The sequence below is a fragment of the Oryctolagus cuniculus genome, chromosome 10 (genome assembly GCF_051225735.1).
Source record: "Oryctolagus cuniculus isolate XC-2025 breed Fujian yellow rabbit chromosome 10, ASM5122573v1, whole genome shotgun sequence".
NCBI classification, from domain to species: domain Eukaryota; kingdom Metazoa; phylum Chordata; class Mammalia; order Lagomorpha; family Leporidae; genus Oryctolagus; species Oryctolagus cuniculus.
Window position 1 is genome coordinate 23542552 of NC_142876.1, and position 22955 is coordinate 23565506.

The window sequence follows — 22955 nt, forward strand, 5'->3', positions numbered from 1 at the left end:
GGTACACTTGCACGTTTGTTAAAAGGGTACATCTCACGTCAAGTGTTCTTATCACAATACATTTTAAAAACTGCTTATATATTCACTGAGTACTAATTGTAGCCTTCACAGTTAAATGTCTCATCATTTGTTTAATCTATTGTTGAAGGCTTCACATTCTCATTCTCCTTTTGGGGGTCTACTTTATGTAGTGAATGCCCAGGAAGGCAAATCTTTGCAGCCATCCTGGATTATTTCTTTATATTTAATTTTAAGAGTTTGTGACACTTCAGCTCTTTGCCCTTCATGCTCCAACCTTGGCCCACTTCTCTTTCATGAAGACACAGTGCTGTTGTGGGTGTCAGTAGTGAAAGGCATGCATGTAAGTGGATCAGCTGTTGGGCACATGGAGGTCTTTGAAGGGTGACTTTGTTTCCTAGCTGGAAGCCTCCAGAGAAGCAGGAGCAGCAGCTCTGAGAAATGTGGCCCAGAAGTTGTTTGATAACTACCAAACACAAGCTGAAGACACGAGGAGAAAACATGAGGACAGCAAACACTCACTCCAGGTACCGTGCCAGCAGCTTGTCTAGCAGTGAAGGAGTCCCTCTTTTTGGGATGTGAGACAAGCAATGGTCAGGTGACATGGCAGGCTTGAGGAAGGGGCAGGGTGCCTGTTTTCCTTGCTGACTTCCCCTTGCTGGCCTAGGCCAACGCCAGAGGTCACTGAGCTGCTGTGTTGCTGTTCTCGCCCAGAGTCCCTGCAGAGCACAGACTGGCTGCTGACTGCTCTGTGGGTTCTGCTTTTGACTGAGTGGATCCAGATTGAATCGTTCCGCCTTTCTGGCCCGGGTTTCCCTATCTCTAGATCGACAGGGCTGGCCTACGGGTTCCCAGTTATTTTAGTTCTAGAATACCTTCTTCAGATTAAACAAACAATACATAAAAATATGTGTGCAAATATATATTTAAATATATTATTTATTTTTATGTTTTCATATATAAATAAGTATAAACATGTACACATCTGTACATACATATTTCTGTTCTGAAATCTGAAGTCTGTATACTAGGACTAAGAAAACTGAAAACTGTATGAGGGCAAATCAAAATGTTCATGGAAAAAATAAAATTAAAAGCTAAATTTCTATAAAAGGGGTGTGTTTCACCTAGTGTTTGAGATGTTAAGACGTCTGCGTCCCATATCAGGGTACCTGGGTCTGTTTGCAGACTCCACTCCTGATCCCAGTTTCCTATCAATGCTAACCTTGGAGCCTGGCAGTGAGGCTCAGCTGGCTGGGCTCCTGCTATGTAGGGGGGAGATCTGGATTGAGTTCTGGACTCCCAGCTTTGGCCTCCACGTTGCCCTGCCTGTAACAGGTATTTGGGGAATGGACAAGTAGATGGAAGATCTATCTCTCAAATAAAAAAGATAAATTTATATTGGCAGAAAAATTATTGAAATCCATGCATACTTTTTCCACATAATACACATTTCCCATGATATATAAAAGTCATACATATTTATGGGGTACTATGTAATATTTTGATAGGTGTAAGCATTGTGTAATGTCCATTCTGGATGAATATATGTATCTCTTTAGACATTTTTTTCATATTGAAAACAGCCAAAATGTATCTTCTAGTTTTTATTTTTTATAGAGAAATATACAGTATATTAACATTGCCTGTAGTTACCCTACTGTACAAACTTTTTGAAATCTCCTCCTATGGTAGGACCAGATGAGAAAAAAAGGTGGTGTGTGTGTGTGTGTGTGTGTGTGTGTGTTGAAACAGCTGCCAGGGAAGTCGATTCTGGGAGGGGCCCCTGGGTCTCCGCCAGCTCGTGCCTAGGAAGGTCCCTGGTGGACCACTGGGAGCAATCTACTGCCTAAAGCTGACGCCCCTCATGCTCTCAGTTCTGGTGGTGCTGGTCACAAACTCACCTGTATGCAAGGTGCAGATGAATCCTAAGTGAGTGAAGTGACTGGGCGATGTGACCGGCAGGTGCACCGTACATGGTGCAGTGTGAGTGGTGACAGGATGCACCTGTTACTGTGTGGGGGGGGTGCTCAGCTTCAGCCTGGAGTAGCCTGGCAGGAATGCCCACCTGGTATTTTCAAGGGAAGTGAGACATCTTAATTTTTTTGTGAAACCTTGAGTTCTGTTAAATGTACATGGAGATATGTGTGTGTGTGTGTCAGTTGAAAGTCAGTTGAAACATGCCCAGCATGGTTTATGGGCTGCCAGATGGACAGTTCACTTCTATGGTCTTTCAGCACAACTCCTGCTATAGGTTATAAAGTAACCTCATGATTCATAGCGACAACTATTCTGCTTTTGTGACACTGATTAAAAATAAAACACTTTTAGTGAATATATAAAATTTTTTTTAGATAATTTTTATTGAGAAAAACTTCACTTTTCCTTATACCAATTCAGGAAGTATATTTTATGGTAACAAATGTAAACATTCTAGGAATAATATTTACATTATTATTAATTCCCTATTGATTTAATGTTGGTGTGGTACATATAGCAGGTTTAGCTTGAAGGAAACTACAACCAAAAGAGCGCATTTCTCAACAAGTGTGAATGTTTTATTTCTGGAGGCTAATTAGAACATTCTAGAAGGAAATAATTTGTGTATAAGTTTAATAAAAACAAGAGTCTGACAACTGTTTTTCTGACCAAAGGTTAACAAGCTTGAAAAAGAACAGAAGTTAAAACAACATGTTGAAAATCTGAATCAAATTGCTGAAAAACTTGAAGAAAAGCAGAGTCACATCACAGAACTGGAGAACCTTGTACAGAGAATGGAAAAGGTCAGCCCCTGGCGATTTAAAAGAACTTCTCCCCAACAGGGATAGGTGGAGGATGAAAAAACATAATACTGAAATAAATAGGACGTTAAATGAAGTAAGATCATAGTCAGGGAAAGGATTCTTTGCAGGATGCGGTTTTAGGAAGTACCCAGTAATATCAGTTTCTCCTCTTAAACATTTAATGAGTTGTATTATGGCTATTGATTTAGTGCTCTGCAAGACTGCACTTCCTTTTTCTAGTAAATGGATTGTTGCAAAAGAAGAACTGTGTAGCTGTAAATGGAAATAATGAAAAAGATCACAAAGTTCACCGACTAAGAGCAAAAATACAAGGAGCCTGTAGCCATTGCGTGTTGATGTCTTCGAGTTAGTGCAGTATCCATTTTTGGCTACCCTGGTTCACTTTGGATTTGCGAAAACCTATGGCTGCACTAAGAGAGGCTTTTCCCATTAAATAAGAGTCATTCTATAGATATTGAAACTTTCAAAAGATAGATTTACAGAAGAGCAAAAAAAGAAAAATTATAAAATTTTCATGCTCTGTTCCTTTAAGAAGCTGGCATTCCAAACACAGACGAGAAGTACACAGAAGCCTAATTTTGCAAGCCTTGTTGTTTAGGATTTTAAAAAGAGCCAGTATATTTTAAGAGCAAAACAAGAGAAACTGAATTGGGAGTAGATAAGAATATAGGCTTTGGAAAATAGGAAAGACTGCCTGTTACATTTTATTCTCGTATTTATTGTATTAACTCCCTGATTTGCCTCTGCTATTCTCAGCCTTAATTTGTTATATGATTCGGCATGGCTTATGTCGTTTTAGAAATTTCATTTCAAAATTACCACATTTCAGGGGTATTTTTTTAATGCTGTGAATTTGGTTGAGTTTGTCATCATAATGGAGGTCCTCTGGGGAAATCTTGAGACTTAAGTCCAAACTTAACTGAATCTTATGATAAGAACACAGGTACATCTGTATTATGCAGCGGATCACTGCTTCTTATACTTAAGTAGAATTACCGAGCTACGATGTCCTTGCTCGCTTGAATTATCCAGGCATATCAATATATAGTGATCCTGTTTTGGAAAAACTGTAATATTTTATTGAATACTTGGTAGCACCAGAATACTTTCCCCTGCGATGCATAGTTTAACAAAGATAGCAGGAAGAGTGTCTGCACTTAGGAAAGGAAGACAATTTTGGAAAGGGAACAGCGTTGTTTAACCAAACAACATGATTAACCAGCTTGAAATTTAAGCTTAGATTCATGATCACCCTATGTCAAATCCAGTAACACTAGCTGCCTCTCAGTGCTTGAAAATTAGCAAAACAATAACAGCAACAACAACTCAAAAAGAACCGTGGAAGGTAATTTCTATATCCAGCTTCCTAGGAGTTCTCTCCTACGTGGTTCATTTCAGAATTCTGGGGTGTGTTGACTCGATTGTTTATTCAGTGAGTGTCTGAGCATCTACCACGTGCTGCAGAGTAGGGATGGAAGCTGGATATGCATTTGTAGTTGAAGCAGTCATAGTCTTATTTTATTTTGATTCATTTTTAAAAGATTTATTTATTTTGAAAGTCAGAGTAACACAGAGAGAGGGAGAGACAGATCTTCCATCCACTGGTTCACTCCCCAGATGGTCACAAGCGCCATTGCTGGGCCAGGCTGAAGCCAGGACCTTTATCCAGGTCTTCCACATGGGTGGCAGGGGCTCAAACACTTGGGCCATCTTCTGTTTTTTCCCAGGGAACTGGCACCCAAATGTGATGCTGGTGTCACAGGCAAGGCCTGAGCACTGTGCCACAACACTGGCCATGCATAGCCTCATTGTTATGCCAGATCTGGGGTGAAATGTTTTCTTGAAAGATATTTTATGTTTATAAAAGAAATAAGCAGATATTCATGAATAAAACCGTAAGAGGCAAAGCATGGCAGCATCTTCTTGGTTTAAGGAAATACTGAGAAGAGACTTTAAGGAAAGCTTTCTTGATGGGAGTCGGGTATCAAAGGCCAGGACACTGAACCTTTGTATAAATGTGAAAAAAGACATGACTGCAAAAAGGAGGTGGAAATGAGCAAAGCACATCTGCACGAAAGCTGGTAAATAGGGCCCTGGCTGTGGGGACCCCGGAGAAGGCTTCCTTGGCTCCTCACATGGGTCAGGCTATGCTCCAATAAAGAGCCATTAGTGGTATGAGGTCTGGTAATGAACACATTACTTAAAACCTTCCCCATCTGTCGCAGTGTAATCAGGAATGCAGTGAGAATGAATTCCACACACAGTGCAAAAGCAGCAAAGATGCCCAGTAAGAGCATTTTAATCTGGCATATGTTCCTTTTGCTAGCAGTGCAATTCCATTGCATCATTTTTGTTTCCAGAATCATTGTTACAATTTTAGAGCTCAAAGGCACTTTTAGGGCCACTTGGTTTCTTTTCATTTTATAAATGAGGACAGAGTGAACAAGACACGATTCTGCCATCGTCCCGTTTCTAGTTCACAACCCTTTTCACCAGGCCCCTGACTTCTCTGAGGCTGGGTAAAAGGGTACAGGAAACCTTGAGCTCCCTAGAGGTGTGACCTTGGCCACAGTTGGCTGTCCTCTCTGTGGTGCTGTGAGCTCCCTTCCTTCTTTGGAAGATGCTCCCAAGAAGCACGAGCTGGCATAATGATTTTCTGTGTTGTGAAAGAGGAGACATGACGAGTCCAAGCCATTCGTTTAACCAGATGCCTGGTAGGCTTGAATCCTCGTTATGAAAATAATCAAGTACAATTACATTAGAGAATGTGTTCGTTAAACACCACTTCCCCCCATCCTACGTACTGAAATACATTATCTGTGATGTGTTTCTTTGATCATCCAAACAGCATCATAAGCTCATGAGCTGTACCTGTGATACTTCAGAAATAATTTGAACACAGTGAGGACTAACCTAAGACAATTTCTATTGTGCAAGAATGAAACAAGCCATTTGAGAAAGTAAAATTTCAAAAGGTAACAGAAGGCATAAAAGTCAGTGCCTTCAAAGGATTAGATATTGAGGGCCAACTATGAGCCAGGATATGTTATTCATCACAGAATTTCAATATAAGTGAATTCCTATTCCTGTATTGCGGATGTTCAGAAAGAAACGTGACTCATACAAATATAGAATGAATACATGCCAGATGTTTTATTTACACATCAATTTGGGGGGAAACAATAAAATGATAAGGCTGGATTCAATAAAATAGTTTTAGAAACTGGCTACTTCTAGGCCAAAAAAAAAAAAAATACAGAGTAGAATTACCAGGTTAGATGAAAAACTGGTTAATATTTTTGAAGGCAATTAAATCATAACTTTTGGGACTATCTTTTCTACATGATAAAAACCCACAAAATCACATACAACATTACAGAATCTGGGCCCTAGTCAAATAACCAAGTCAGTTCCAAGGAAATTCTCTGCAAGAGTTAACATTCTTAGGTCAGATGGTCAAAGATGTGATTAGGCCCAGAGAGGTTAAAACTTTGGCAAAAATTTCAAGAGCAGATCAGTCCATGTTCAAAGACATTCTGATTCAAGTATATAGTGCTGCCTGTGTAATACCCATATAAATATAGCAGTGAGTATTTCAGATAGTTTAAAAGCCTCTTCTCCGATCAGTTCCATCCCCATTCGTTTTTCCTGTCTCTTCCTCAATGCTCTGACTTGACAACTTGTATCGGCCAACCAAAGTTCTAAATTCCCTATTTTGTTATGTTACCCTTAAATCTAAAATGAATGCAGTCATCCTAGCTTGATTTTTCTTAGACTTATCTATTTTGTTCTGATTGGAAAAAGTGTGGTTTCCTAATTAAGCTAAGGCATTTTCTTCAGGTATTGTTTCTTACTGCTATAGTTCCTCCTGGATACTAATTAGGTAGTACTTTTACCATTTGTGGCTTTGTTCCTACATATGAAATGCAGTTACTAATTAACCACTCTCTGACAGATGCCATGTGGCCAGGCAGAGGTGTCAGGATAAATGCAATAGTGTACTTGGAGAATGACAACATATCCTAATGTGGGCAGAGCGTGTGCAATAGTGGAGGAGCCCACTTCTTGACAGGGCTGGACAAGCTGTTTATTTGGGATGCAATGGACAGAGCGAAATGCGAGAGATTTCTTTTTTAGCACAGGCTTCTTAGCAGTGGGCTTGAGGAGGAGCCAAAGCTTTTCAGGTGGGCAACGGAGTGAGGACAACCACCATTTACCTACCATTGAGCTGCTTGTGAAGAACACAGGAAAATGCCTGAGTGCACCTCCTCAGGGGTGGGTTGTAACTGCTTACATGAAATTTGCTTTTCGGTTCAAGCTTTGTTGCTCAAATTACAAGAAATTTCTTTTTGAACAGTTTGCAAGAATGCCTTACCAAACACACACACACACACACACACACACTCAGAAATAAGCAAAAACTGTATCTTGTTTTCTCCTAGGAAAAGAGAACACTACTAGAAAGAAAACTATCTTTGGAAAACAAGCTACTGCAACTCAAATCCAGTGCTGCATGCACTAAAAGGTTTGCATATCTACTTCCTAAGTAAAATCAGTTCCTGGTTTCTTTCTTCTTCATTGGTATTCTGGCCAATGGACAGGAAGCTTTTGGCCTCCCAAGAAAGTAGGACAACTGCGATTTCTGGTCTGGAGATGGCTAGAACCTGACTTAATCCATTCTCATGCTTGTGATTCTTTTTTTTTTTTAATTGAATTTGCCTGTATTTTCATTTAATTTGAAATGCAGACAGACACATGAAGAGATATCTTACATCTGTTGGTTCACTCCCTAAATGCCTGCAACAGCTGGTGTTGGTCCAGGTCAAAGCCAGGTGCCTAGAAATTAGTCTGAGCCTCTCATGAGGTGGCAGGGACCCAAGTACTTGTGCCATAATCTGCTGCCTCCCAGAGAGCACATTAACAGAATGTTCCCAGTGTTCCCTAGTAATTTGATGACATTGGGTCATAGACTTAGGACTTTGATCCATACTGAGTGGATTTTTGTGTAAAGTGTAAGGTAGAGGTCTTGCTTCAAACATCTGCATGTGGAAATGCAGTTTCCCCAGCACCATTTGGTGAAGAGACTGTCATGGGATTTATTTTAGCTCCTTTGTCAAAGACAAGTAGCTTGTAGATGCATGGATTGATTTCTAGAGTTTCTATTCTGTTCCATTGATTTTGATTATTTTTGCTAGTACCAGGCTGTTTTGATTGTTACTCCCTGTAGTATGTCTTGAAATCTGATATTGTGATGCTTCTGGCTTTGTTTTGTTGTATAAGATTGTTATAGCTATTTGGAGTCTTGTGTTTCCATATGAATTTTAGCATTTTTTTTCTAGATGAGAAGAATGTCCTTGGTACTTTGATTGGGATTACATAGAATCTGTAAATCATTTTTGATAGTATGGACAGTTTGATGATATGAATTCTCCCAGTCTATGAATGTGGAAGATTTTTCCATTTTAATGTCTTCTATTTCTTTCTTTAATGTTTTATACCTTTCATTGTAGAGATCTTTAACATCCTTGATTTATTCCAAGCACCCTTCTTTGTCTCTTTTTACAGTTTTTATGTTAGTCTATTTTGTCTGATATTAGGGTGGGTGCACATGCTCTTTTTTGCTTTCCAACAGCAGGAAACATCTTGTTCCCTCCTTTCAGTTTCACTCTGTGTGTATCTGTTAATGAGGTGTGTTTCTTGTAGGCATCAAATAGATGGGCCTTGTTTTTTAATCTATTGAGCCAGTCTGTATCTTTTAACTAGAGAGTTGCAACCGTTGACATTCAATGTTACTCTTGATAGGTAACAAATCGGCCCTGCCATTTTCCCACAAATATTCCTATTGTTTACTATGGATTTCCTTTGTACTTTTACTGGGAGATTTTCTACCTTCATGTTTTTTCATAATGATAGCTATCTTTCTGTATTTCTGTGTGTTGCGTATCCTTAAGCATCTTTTGTAAAGCTGGGTGAGTGAGTGGTGACAAATTCTTTCAATTTCTGTTTGTAATGGATGGTCTTTATTTCACCTTCATTCATAAATGGAAGCTTTGCAGGGTATAGTATTCTGGGTTGACAGTTTTTCTTCTTTTTAGACTTGGACTATGTCTCTATTCTCTCCTATCCTGTAGTTTCTGATGAGAAGTCTAATTGTGATGTTAGTCTAATTGGAGATCCTCTGAAAGTAATCTGGCTTATCTCTTGTGCATGTTTTAGAAACTGTTTTACTGTGGAAAGTTTGACTACAAATTGTCATGGTGAAGATCTTTTCTGGTCATGTCTATTAGGACTTCTTATGTGCTTCCTGTACTTGGATATCCCTTTCTTTCTCTAAATTGGGGAAGTTTTCTGTAATTATTTCACTAAATAGGCCTTCATATCTATCCATTCTCTTTTTCTACACCTTCAGGAAGTCCTAAGACCCTTATGTTGGGTTGTTTGATAGTATCACATAGATCCCCAACACTATTTTAAGTTTTCTAATTTCTTATTATTTTACCTGAAACATTTCCACAGATTTGTCTTCTAGTTCAGATATTCTTTTCCTGTCTCACCAAAGCTGTTAATGCTTTCCATCACATTGTTTATTTGCCCTATTGAGTTCTTCATTTTTAATATTTCCTTTTAATTTCTCTTTAAAATCCCAATTTCATGGGAAAATTTTTCATTCATGTCATGTATGGATTTCTTTAATTTGTGGATTTCCTTCTCATTGCTTCTGAGTAATCTTATGATTAATCTTTTGAATTTTGTTTCAGGCATTTCATCAATCTTGGCATCTTCACATTCTAATACTGAAGTGCTTTTGTGTTCCTTCTGGAGTGTGGGGAGGGCCATGTCGTATTCCTTAATATTGAATTTCTTTGTTTATTTTTAGGCACTTGTGGAGATACTTGTTGGTTTTTTCTCTGATGGCTTTTGGGCTATGCCTCTGCAGCTTAGTGAAATGTCTGCTCTTTCAGTGAATACCCAGAGGTGTGTGCTGGGTGTGGTCAGAGAGCTCTGATTAGTGCTCCAGGGTGGGGCAAGTATCTAGGGTGACACCCAAGTAGGGTGTGGTAGACTTCCTCTTGTTAACAGAAGGGGGCTATGGTCACCTCTGTTGGTGTAATTTTACCCTCATGTCCTCTCTTCAATGCCTATGTGTTAGCCCTCTGTTGGTATAGTTGCACCTTCATGTCCTCTCTTCAGTGCCTATGTGTTAGCCCTCAGTGGGTGCAACACTCATCTATGCCTCCATATGAACTGCACAAAGGATCTGTTCAGTCCTCTGTGTGAGCACACATCCCGCTGCAGTGACCCACCCCAGGCAATCAGGGAGCTCTAAGAGTGTGGAGCAGCAACAGTGATTGCCCAGAGACCTAGCTACATCTTGCAGTCACAGAATTCTGACAGTCTCAGCACTCAGGGCTCCCACAGTCACAGGGTACAGAGGATGCACTCTCCGTCTCTAGCCCATCTTTGCCACAGGGAGGCTGAGACATTCCTAGAGCCAGCTGACTATGTGTGCTCCACCCAGGTAGTTTCAGCCCTGGAGCCCTGGAGCCTGTGATATGTTGAGAGTTGGGGGCCACCTTACAGTCATATGTAGGTGCCCAGCCCCCTGGCAATCCTCCCAGCCAGACTCAAAGTCAGTGGGGAGCACGGATTTCTCCCTCTAGTAAAATCCCTGGATCACATGTGTGTGCAATGCCTGCTGGCTGCAGCCCTACTCATTTCGCAGTTGTACTGTGCACGTACAGGAGTCTCTGCAGACAGTACTAATGTTGGAACGGTCCCTTCTCCCTGCCTGTTGCTGCTTTTATGCACCGGAGCTGCCGTGTTTGCTTCTGCTGACAAGATGGTGACTCTCCCCACTAGTTGCACTTGAGCTGCTGCATTTGCCTTTGCTGACAAGATGGCGACTGTCCCCACCAGTTGCTAGGTGCAGCACACACAAGACCTGCAGCAGCGGCTACCTGGGTGTGCCTCAGTTCTGTAGAGATGGGAGGAAGAACTACAGAAAACATTCTTAGCTCTTTTGACTTACCTGCCAATACTCATAATTTATAAGCAGTCTCAGTCCTTGGTGTGCTGGAGGTGGAAGTAGATTTATGGATATCACAACTGCTCTACGACTCAAATTCTCTAGACAGTTATGTAATAACTCACATCACATTTTCTGAGATTTTTGTTGTCTTTTTGAATTCTAAGTTCACCATAGTCATGGTATGTTATGATTAAATATATAAAGTTCAAAGTCAAATCTGTTTCAAGATTTTAACTTGTCTGTGTAGAACCGTTGTTCACTAAGATATCAGACACTATTATGAGCCTCAGAATGGCTAAATTCTTAGTCGTTTCCTCCATATTATATGGTCCAATGTTTCTCTTTCTCAGTTTATTGATCTCTTCCAAACATTTTCTTTCCTTGTTATTTCTTGTTCACATCTCGCCTCATATATTGGGCCTTCTGTCTGGTTCATATTCATGCATTTTGGCCCACATATGACATAGCCCAGAAATGAGCTGACCATGGTAGTTATATACACATATTTGAAACCCACTGAAATAACAGTAATTATTAACTTTTAAAATCTTCTTCCCTATGAACTGTGAATAGTCCCAGACTTCTAGGATAGTTTTGTAGCATCGTGCATATTATAGAGATTGAAAGAAGAGCTGCAGAAATCATTCTTCCATTTTGGAATCACAAATACTTGTAACTTAAATCTTTGTAAATCTTTGGCTTATTTTTTGTTTCTTAAATAGAACAGTTTCTTTTTTCCATGTCGTAGAAATACTGGCTTGTATAAGATGCCTTCCTTAAGAGTTCAGGCAACCTGACTTTGAATTTGATTTTTTTTTGTTTAAAAACTGATTTCTTTTTTATTGACAATAGGGTTTTTGTTCATCTTTGAACCAACAGTATAAACAGTTTAAAATCCAAACTGATCTATAATTTCAGTTTTATTATAGGTGAGCAATTGTCATAGGAATTCTCAAAAAGCTCTTCAGGAAGTTTTAGAGACTTCTTCAGGGAAATGGTTATTTTATGTTTCCAGAAAGTTATTGGAACATCCAAGCTCATGCAGTTTTCATGGATTGTCAGCATCACAAATACTTATCTCACTTATTACCTTTTCTGAGCTGTGTGTAGAGCCATTCATTCACTTTGCTAAGTGTCAGGAAAATGAAATCAGTATGAATCAGATTCCTTACCCACAATGCCACAGCGCTGGCCCCAGGGTTTGTTTTCTTAAAAATAATGTGCTGTGGCACTGTAGGTTAAGCCTCTGTCTGTAGCGCTGGCATTCCATATGGGCACTGAGTGTTCATGTCCCAGCTGCTCCACTTCCAATGCAGCTCCCTTCTATGGCCTGGGAAAACAGTGGAGGTTGGCCCAAGTGCTTGGGCCCCTGCACCTGTGTGAGGAACCCGGAGGAAGCTCCTGGCTCTTGGTTTTGGTTTGGCCCAGCTCTGGCTGTTGCAGCCATTGAGGGAGTGAACCAGTGGATGGAAGACCTCTCTCTCTGTTTTTCCCTTTCTCTGTCTGTAACTCTACCTCTACCACTCAAATAAGTAAATAAGTAAGTAAACAAATAAATAAAATAAAATCTTTAAAAAAATAAGGTTGACTCCCTATGTTGATTGCCACCTCTGGGACACATGTGTACTGCTTAGTGGTTGACAGTAACTCCAGCTGCCTTGCTTGATTGAATCCCTCCACCCACTGTCCACCTTCCAGGAAGGACTGGGATTCTAAATGATTAAGTAACTTGTAAAGATGACTGGGAGTTTTGGCTGCAGTGTCCCGAGCGATAGCCACGTCTGTGCTTCTGCTGCAGCAGAGCAATTTGGCTTTTTTGCTGTCCTTTCTGGAGACTTGCCCTTGCCCTGGTTTTCTTCTTCCTGCACATAGCAATGAACAGAGCCATTTCCTAGCTTGTCCCTCTATACCAAAACCACACAGGCCCATTTAGAGTCATCTTCTGGGGGAAACCCAACTGGAGTTTGTAAAAATCAACAGTGTTGTGTTGGTTCCTCCATTTATAAGCATCAGGATGGCAAATTTCTAAGAGCAAGAAAGATGGTTGTCTTGAAGCTGAGGTCGCAGAGCAAACCATGCTGTTGTAATTTAAATTTCACATTAATCTATGGCAGTTTGGGAGTTCTCTCAAGCAACCTCTTGGTGCCACAATTGAAAAAAAAAAAAAACAAAAGAGGAGAAGATATATTCATGAATTTCACTGTACAGTTCCCTGAGCTGCAGCTACATTGAAGCTGATTTTTTCCCTTGATCTAGTCTGGAGATGGCTAGAACCTGACTTATTCCATTCTCATGCCTGTAATTCTTTTTTATTTATTTTTTTTCATTGAATTTGAAAGGCAGACAGAGGACAGATGATGAGATATCTTCCATCTGTTGGTTCACTCTTCAAACGCCCGTAACAGCTGATGCTGGGCCAGGTCAGAGTCAGGTGCCTGGAAATTAGTCTGGGTCTCTCACGAGGGTGGCAGGGACCCAAGAACTTGTGCCATCATCTGCTGCCTCCCAGAGAGCACATTAGCAGAAAGCTGAATCAGAAGAGGAGTACCCAGGACTTGAATGAGGCACTCTGATATGGGATGCTAGCACCCCAAGTGGCAGTTTAAATGCAGTGCCTAATGCCTGCCAAATGTGTGACTCTTTTTTTTTCCTTTTTTTTTTAACTTTTATTTAATGAATATAAATTTTCAAAGTACAGCTTATAGATTACAATGGCTTCCCCCCATAATGTCCCTCCAACCCGCAACCCTCCCCTTTCCCACTCCCTCTCCCCTTCCATTCACATCAAGATTCAATTTCGATTCTCTTTATATTCAGAAGATCAGTTTAGCATACATTAAGTAAAGATTTCAACAGTTTGCTCCCACACAGAAACATAAAGTGAAAAATACTGTTTGAGTACTAGTTATAGCATTAAATCTCAATGTACAGCACACTAAGGACAGAGATCCTACATGAGGAGTAAGTGCACAGTGACTCCTGTTGTTGACTTAACAAATTGACACTCTTGTTTATGGCCTCAGTAATCACCCTAGGCTCTTGTCATGAGCTGCCAAGGCTATGGAAGCCCCCTGAGTTCACTGACTCTGATCATATTTAGACAAGGCCATGGTCAAAGTGGAAGTTCTCTCCTCCCTTCAGAGAAAGGTACCTCCTTCTTTGATGACCCGTTCTTTCCACTGGGATCTCACTCGCGGAGATCTTTCATTTCGTTTTTTTTTTTTTTTCCCAGAGTGTCTTGGCTTTCCATGCCTGAAATACTCTCATGGGCTTTTCACCCGGATCCACATGCCTTAAGGGCTGATTCTGAGGTTTAGGACATCTGCCATTCTATGGGTCTGCTGTGTATCTCACTTCCCATGTTGGATCGTTCTCTCCCTTTTTTATTCTATCAGCTAGTATTTGCAGACACTAGTCTTGTTTATGTGATCCCTTTGGTTCTTAGTCCTATCATTATGATCAATTGTGAACAGAAATTGATCACTGGGACTAGTGAGATGGCATTGATACATGCCACCTTGATGGGATTGAATTGGAATCCCCTGGTATGTTTCTAACTCTACCGTCTGAGGTAAGTCAGCTTGAGCATGTCCCGAATTGCACATCTCTTCCCTCACTTATTCCCACTCTTATATTTAACAGCGATCACTTTTCAGTTAAGTTTCAGCACTTAAGAAGAATTGTGTATTGATTACAGTATTCAACCAAAAGTATTAAGTAGAACAAACAAAATAATACTAAGAGGGATAACATATTAAGTTGCTCATCAACAGTCAGGGTGAGGGCTGATCAAGTCACCGTTTCTCATAGTGTTCATTTCACTGTGTGACTCTTGTGACCTCTTTTCCACTGGGTACCAATAGTCAGTGTTGTGTACAGTCATGGAGGTCTAGTGAAATATGATATCTGACATAGTGTATGCAATCTGTATCCCTATAGACTGGAGTTGGATTTTTTTGTAGCTTAAAATATGTTCTAAGGTTCCTCTAATCTTACTGTCTCCTCTCTATGGGACTTCTATGTTGGATTTTTCATATTTCCAGAGTCTGGAAAATGGATAGTTTGCCATAAGTAGATCTTTGGGTATGTGATACAGTTTCCAGTTACTTCTTTTACCTCTTTGTTTATCTCAGTATCTAGTTCTTTTAGTTTCTTCTGGAAATTTCACGTCCATAAACATCATACTGCATGAATCTATGGTAATAAATATCCTTACTAATGAACCAGAAAATTTACAGTGTGGAATTATGTAAATATGACATGCTCATGCTGTTCATGCCCTTCATAATTATTTATTTATGAATCCTGGGTTCTATGGATATTTAAAGTTATATATTAAAACAGTATAAGATACAACATGATCACTTCAGTTAGAAATGAACTAGGTTATGAGGCCAAGGAGATTCAAGAACAGACATATAATGCGGTTGGTCTATAAAATATGTACTTCAATTATGACTAGTTTTGTATTTCACAATACCACATGTCTTCAACCAAAGAGTTCTTTGGGAGGTGTCCAGTTGTTTCTAATATACCTACAAGGCTAGGAAGAAAAATTTCCAGGCTGTGTGTCCAAAGGTAATCCTGAATAATATTTTGAACTGCATCCTTATAATTAAATAGAAGATCTTTGCCTCAGCACATCTACAAAATGATAGCATGGTGCCAAAAAACAGTTTAATCAGAGCCATTGTGATAGTAAGGGACAGAGGGAAATGTAGCAAGTACTTCTGTGTAAGTTACTCCAAAGACAGCTCCTAGAGTGTCCCAAAGAATGAATGAAGGCACAATCCCCCTCATCTTGGTTTCCTTATAGCAGGATTTTGGCTGAAATTGGACAGCAGTGAGAAGGAGTTAGTACTTATTGTCAAGAACTTACCCTGGCTTCTTCCTGTGCTGCTAGTTAAAGGCAAAGCCATTTATTCCATATATCTGAAAGCTGATGATAGGATTGCCTTCCTTTCTTGAAAGCTAAGGAATGTAATAGGGAAAGAGCCATACATGGTAATCTCTTCCTCCCTCAGTGATGAGTTCAGAAGGAATCCTCAGTTCCTACCCTCAAAGGGGGAGAACACATACTCTCTTCTCTTTCTGTTGGGGCTTCTCTTTGTTCTCCCTTTTTTGAATTTTCTCATTGCTGGTTGGTCTGTTCCTACTAGCATTCTAGGCTGTCAGGTTTTCCAGCTCCAAGTCTGGGCAAAAAGAAAACCCAAGGACTTCACCACTCTGTGGTTCCTAGGATGGCTGGGCCCATCAGCCTTCTTCTCTCACCGGTTAAAATTTTCCTATGTGTGTTCATATACAGTGCCCAAGGCTTTAAAAAGGGGAAATACGTCTTCTACATATTCATTGAAACTGAAGTCTTTCAACTCTATTTTAATTTTTAGCACTTACTTCATGTTTTTATCCTATCGTATTGTAGAGGAAAACATTAATCAACATTTATATTGATGTATTGGGAGAGAGAGCTTAAAACTAGATACAGATATTTGTTAAAGGGCTTTGCTTCCCTTTTCCAGGTGTAGCCCCTCATTTTTGTCCTTCATTTTTGGTTTGAATCCCATCATTGCCATGGAGTGAATTAGTGGAAATATAAGCAACAAAGCCTAAAGGAAACTCAAGTAGCAGCTTACTTGGGTGTATACTTTGACATTTAAAGAACTTAAGTGGATAACTACATTTCAGATTTATTGAGTGATCCTAACACGGGTTGAGTATCCCTAAACCAAAAACCTGAAATCTGAAAATGCTTCAAAATCCAAAACTTTTTGATAAACAACATCATGCCACCAGTGGAAAAGTCCACACCTGACTTCATATGCAGTTAAAAACCAGGTGTTCCCAAAATATTGTTTAAAATTACTGCAGGTCATGTGTAGAAGAGGCAAATGAAACATAAGTGAATTTCATGATTATACTTGGCTCTATCCTTGAAATACCTCATTATACACACACACACACACACACAAATATTCCCAAACCTGAACCCATCTGAAATCTAAATTGCCTACGGTCCTAAGCATTTTGGATAAGGAATTATCAACGTATAGAGATTTTCTGCAATATCCTTTGCTCTCTATTCTGGTATATTAATGGAGACAAGATAAACCCAAAGCCCTGTGTTTTCAAGGGTAATTCTAAAAATATTTTTCTTTATTATTTATTTATTTATTTATTTATTATTATTTTTATTTATTTATAGTGCAATGTATGGTCATACCTTTAGGGAACACATGGGGAATTTTTCTGAGCTTGGTTTTTGGTAGCATAATCTCAATTCTTTCACCTCCTCTGAAGGCTTATTTTCCCCTTTGGTTTCAAGGTTCTGGGTCATGGGACACAATGGAAACCATTTTGAGCACTCACCCTTAGCAGTTCACAGTATTTTTCTTTTTCTTTCTTTTTTTTTTTTTATTTGACAGGTAGAGTTAGAGAGAGACAGAGAGAGAGAGAGAGACAGAGAGAAAGGTCTTCCTTCCGTTGGTTCACTCCCCAAATGGCCGCCACAGCCAGCACTGCGCCAACCCGAAGCCAGGAGCCAGGTGCCTCCTCCCGGTCTCTCATGTGAGTGCAGGGGCCCAAGCACCGGGCCATCCTCCACTGCCCTCCTGGGCCACAGCAGAGAGCTGGACTGGAAGAGGAGCAACCAGGACTAGAACCCGGCACCTGTATGGGATGCCAGCGCCACAGGCGGAGGATTAACCAAGTGAGCCAGGACACTGGCCCCCACAATGTTTTTCTATTTGGTGCTTACTCAAAGCTGCTGGCCTCTGCAAAGCACCCTGGGGCCTTGCTCATTGTTTCCTAGGAAATCTTGTGTCTGGCCATTAAGTTGTTCTTTCTTCTTTTTTCTTTTCTTCCTCTTCCTTCCTCCCTGGAACAATTTTGTCATTCAGCCCTAGCTGTGGGCCAGATTCCTATTCATCCATGCTCTTTTGATCCTCATGTCCTCAAGTCATCTTTTCTGGAGCCTCGACTTGTTTTCTCTATGGAGGCTCTTCACTTCCCCATCCTCTGAGTGGTCTCAGCAACTCCATCCCCGAAATGTTCTGAGCACCATCCCCGGTTTCTTAGCCTCCTCCCTTGCCCTTGCACACTGCCCACCTCCTCCATCTTCTGAGGATTCCTTGTCCCTGAAGAGTGTCTGTGGGTTGTGAGCCCCTCTCACTGTTGTTGGAAGCATTTGCACACCTCCGCAGTCTGGGTTCTCTGTCTCCCGTCCTGAGTGTCCTGAGCCTCACCCATTGGGAAACCTGAGATTCCCGTGGGAGTCCTATGACCTTGGCAAAAGAAGCCTCTGAACATGGAGCCCAGAGATGACTGAAGTCTATTGTCAATGTAGGCTGGTGCGGAGGCAGCCATTCCCTGATCTTGAATTTTAGAAATGCAGGAAATATTTCAGAGGTGCTTCTATTGCCTGTTCCAACCACAAGGGCACAGCATATATTTCTCAATTCAGACTTCCAGCTTTTTTTTTTTCTTCAAAATTTCCTCCTGTGAACCAAGGAAAGAAAAAAATATGGGATGCTCATTTACTTAGTTTGAATTATCCATTGCCTTTCTCCGAAGAAGAGAAAGATCAGGGTAAGCTTTCTGTTAGGGCAGGCTCCCTTAAATGAGTAGAAGACACAGATAAAGGCTCAATTGAATTTAGTAGTATTTCTTCACTCTGAATTGACAATCTGCATTGCTTTACCTTTCTTAGTTTGATAGCTGCCTGCAGTGTTGTTTAAGATGGAGGAGGTGGCGTTTGACGTGAACTTTAGTTGTATCTGACATGTTTTTAGGACACGCACACTTGATTTTTGCACATGTTCCCTCATTCTGTTTTACCTTCTCTTTTGCTTTTCATATTTTTCTCAAGCCCCCTCATTTGTCTCCATCTCTTCTCCAGGATCCAAGGTACTCTTATGCTCCAGTAGAACCCTTGCCTCTTTCTCTCCTCACTGTAACCTTCTGGGACTCCAATGAACCAATTGAAACAAGCTTCTGTTGTAATAGTAATGCTACTCCAACCTTTAATCTACTTTTTCTTGGATAATTTTCAATGTGGATTTTTTTTTATCTCAATTGCACTTCTATTATTAAAGTAGTATATGCTCATTGCATAAAAAAAATAAAAATAACAGCAGGGTTGGGGCAGGTGTAATGGATAGAGCTGCCACCTGCAGTGCTGGCATCCCATATGGGCGCCAGTTTGAGTCCTGGCTGCTCTACTTCTGATCCAGCTCTCTGCTGTGGCCTGGAAAAGCAATAGAAGATGGCCAAAGTCCTTGGGGCCCTGGCACCCATGTGGGAAACCTGAAAGAAGCTTCTGGCTCCTGGCTTTGGATCAGCACAGCTCTGGCCATTGCAGCCATCTGGGGGATGAACTAGCTGATGGAAGACCTCTCTCTCTGTCTCTCTGTCTCTGTCTCTCTCTCTGCCTCTGCCTCTCTGTAACTCTGCCTTTCAAATAAATAAATAAATCTTTTTAAAAAAGCGACGTTCAAACTTGCCTCCTCTCCTTTTTTTCTACTTTGTTTGATGTAGACTCAAAGTGTCAATTGGAATTTAAGGAATCTAACTTCTTTTCATTTCTTTGCCCTTTCCTCCTTACAGATAGAATTACCAAATGTAGTAAGCAAAACAAACAAAACACACAAGGAAAAGACAAACACAAGCAGACTCCAGCAAATACTAAACCTGTACCATTGGAAACCAGCCAAAATCTCCTTTCCTGCTCACATGTTCTGATCCTACTCTCCTCATGTGTTTATCTGTGAACTTAATATATATGTATTTTCGGGGAGGAGAGAGAGGTCCACCATCATCTGGTTCACTAACCCAAATGCCCACAATGCCATGGACTGTGTGCAGCTAAAACCAGGAGCTGGGAACTCAATCCAGGTCTCTGAGTTGGGTAGCAGGAACCTGGTTACTTGTATCATTCCTGCTACCTTCCAGGGTCTTTGCTAGCAGAAGGAGAGTCAGGTGCAGGATCTGGGTATTGAACCCAGGCATGGTGGCATGGGATGCAAGCATCTTAATTGCTAGGTTAAGCAGTCACACCTGACCTGTAGATTTTGGTGGATTCCAGGTTCTGAGGGCGTTCATAGACAAGTCAATTTTGATGCCCTAGTCAGTACAACCTGACTCAGCTGTCTGATGTAGAAAGCTGCAGATGGTCAGACGTGAGGTTTAATGTGAACTGATAATGTCATTCAACTTCACATATTAGCAAAAGAGAGGCCACTTCATAGCTGCTTATCTTCAGTGTGTCTCATGTGGCATATGGGAGCATGGGGTATCACCAAACTGATGCCCAATAGTGGAGAATGTGAGGAGGGCCTGGCAGCACAGGCAAGTAGGAAATGGCCAGAGAAGGCAGCAGTAACTATTTTCCTCTCTCTTTTTTCCTTTGTGTTCTCAGCTGCCAGGATCTTCAAGTGGAGATTTCCATTCTGCAGGAGCAGATCTCTCATCTGCAGTTTGTGATTCACTCCCAGCATCAGAACCTGCGCAGCATCATCCAGGAGGTCAGATTAATTAAGTGCATTTCTCTGGTAGATGGTGTGTTTATACTGTGGAGGCCAAGTTCAAGTGTCTTGGCTGGTTTTTAGAAACAAGGAGACATATCTCCCACTGACATATCCTTTCTGTTTCTCTTGCAAAATGGTCCAGTTCTCAGTGCCCTCTCTTGTCTGTAATGCTAACACCTGTTCTCATTGAAGATAGTTGGGGAAACTATACTGAGCTGCTTTTTAGATGTTCCAGTGTTTCTGTAGAGTGTTCTCAGAAAATGCACTTTTCTTCAGAAGATTTTGTAGATTAGAAATTCCATCTTCTGCTTGAGTATGAAATGAACCATGTTTATAAGCTCATAAGCAGTAAATTGATATGGGAGGTGTTTTAGGGTAGAGGATAGCCTAGGCGTTACTCTCTAGGAACATCCTGGCTGCCAGAGAAAGCAGTAGTAATTGTGATAGCATCCAACTAGATGGCACACTGTATGCGTATTGAAAATCTACTTCAAGATAGGTATTGATCTGTTTGGGGATCTGCTTTAGATTTAAACTCAGCCTCCATTCATTTTTTTTTACTAATATTTATTTCCAAAAGAATACTTACATTCCAGTACTTTCCCAATATACATGCAGCATTTGTGTATGCTTAGCTGTGATTTCACCAAAGATCTAGACAATTGAGTGGTGGGATTTGAGAGGCAACAGGGACGTTGGAGGGAGTGGGAGCTTTCTGCACTCTCATTTAGCAGCTAAGAAACTGAGGTCCAGAGGGGTTCAATGACAGGCAGAGCTGGCAGCCACAGAGTTGACTTTAGAATTCATGTCTCTTTTCTCTGCAGTGTTCTGCAATTCATCCCACGCGTCCACATGGCCTCTTGGCAAAGCAGGCTCACCCTGTCATGTGGCTGGGTGACAAGATCTTCACCTCTGGGCACCTCTCCATGCTGCACAGTGGCCTTGCGTCCTGCACACCAGCAGCTGGGTCTGCAGGATGAGGCCATGAAGTTGTAGAGATGGCAGAGGGGGACCATGCTACTTTCTGTCTGGGAGGCACTGCTGCTCAACTTGGCAGAAATAGTTTATCCAAATGTTTCACTGTACTGTCTGAGTGCTTCCATGCCTAGGTGCCTCGTTGGCCCATTCTCTGTAACCTGTGGAGTTTGGCTAATGCTTCAGGATTCCATGTTTTTATCTGATGAACATCACGTGACCTCAGACAGCTGTATGCTTTCTGACTTCATTAACTATTTCCTGTGGCCTGACAAAAATTTTCTCAATTGTGTTTCTAATTCCTAGATGGAAGGATTAAAAAGTAATTTAAAAGAACAAGATCAAAAAATTGAACATCTGAAAGAAAAAGTTAACAAACTTGAAGCTCAGGTAAGGAGTGCATTGGTTGTACATTTGTGTGTGTGTATGTGTGTGTGTGTATGTGTTTGTGACAGTATGACACTACGTCTGAGGATGGTTATGTGGGAATGAAGTTGTGTGATTTTGTCCAAGTGTCTATGAATTTTTTTTGCGTGTGTCCTTTTGTATAAGAGTGTTGTTTTGTGAGTGTGCATATGTACCTTTTATGCATAAGAAATAACTTTGCAATCGTTAAATTATTAAGTATTTAACATGATTTTGTTATATTATCAACTTACTGATATTAATGTTAAATACATGTATTGGATAAATACTGTTAAAAATTGTTAAAAGGTCATCCAGGGCTTCAAGAATACTTGTTTAATGGGGGAGACAGATGTGGCTTCTCTCTATATGGAATCGGAACCTTGGTCAAGACCACTCATGTTCATTCTGTCTTATCAGATGACCAGGTTCTCCATCTTCTGCTTTTATTCCCTCGAATGTTTCTTTCCTGGCCCAAGAGGTTCTTTTTCTTCCTCCTTCTTCTACATCTATCATAGCTTGAAGCCTGCCTCAGGGCTCACCCAATTTAGAAACTTGTTGGAATCTTATTTTTCACTATGTAAAACTTAGCATTCTGACCTTCTGATTCACTGTGATGAGTCCACTTTCTCCCATCCCACTCTTTTCTCTTTTTCTCAAGAGCCACGCCGGCTGTCAGCTGCCGGTCTGGACTGGCAGTGACCATGCCTTGCAGGAAGTACGTGACATCCGGCTGGGGTTCCAGCACCTCGGAGGGCTGCCTCCTGCTCAGCTCTGCTTCTCACTCAACATTACCCTCTGTTTCTCACAGACGACTCATCACTAACTGCCCCGCTCTGGTTGCCTTTTCTTCCGTATCCCTTAGTGTTCCGATTTTCTGTAGTTGCCTACTCCAGAGATGTCCTTTCCAGTGGAATATGGAGGTACTCTGATGTCTATTGGAAACTTCCATTGTCTTCTGGAACTTCTTTCTTTCCAAGAGACAGTGAGCAGGACCTTGTTCTCAGGAACCGGCACACGGCCACACCATCCCTCCCAACACCATGGTCTTTCTTCTTTTCGCAAATAGAATATACAAAGTCATGAAAGCACAAAGAGGCAGAGAATGTTTTTATAGCTTGACGTTTGTAGCTCTCTTTTCCATTTCTGCCTCCCTAGAGAACCATTCTTTAATTTTGGAGGATGGAGCTCATTGAACTCTCC

General features: G+C 40.9%; 1 protein-coding gene across 4 annotated transcripts in view; it reads left to right on the forward strand.

Annotated features, from left to right (window-relative positions):
* CCDC68 (coiled-coil domain containing 68) overlaps positions 1–22955 on the forward strand; it is a 50805-nt gene that overhangs the window by 16844 nt on the left and 11006 nt on the right. For 3 of the 4 annotated variants that reach the window (XM_008261335.5, XM_008261334.5, XM_017344193.4), the window contains 5 exons: positions 420–545; positions 2673–2801; positions 7265–7347; positions 20264–20369; positions 21654–21737. In XM_008261335.5, coding sequence (XP_008259557.4) covers positions 420–545; positions 2673–2801; positions 7265–7347; positions 20264–20369; positions 21654–21737 — 528 coding nt within the window. The remainder of the gene's footprint in view (positions 1–419; positions 546–2672; positions 2802–7264; positions 7348–20263; positions 20370–21653; positions 21738–22955) is intronic. The other variant, XR_016213984.1, reaches the window with a different exon arrangement.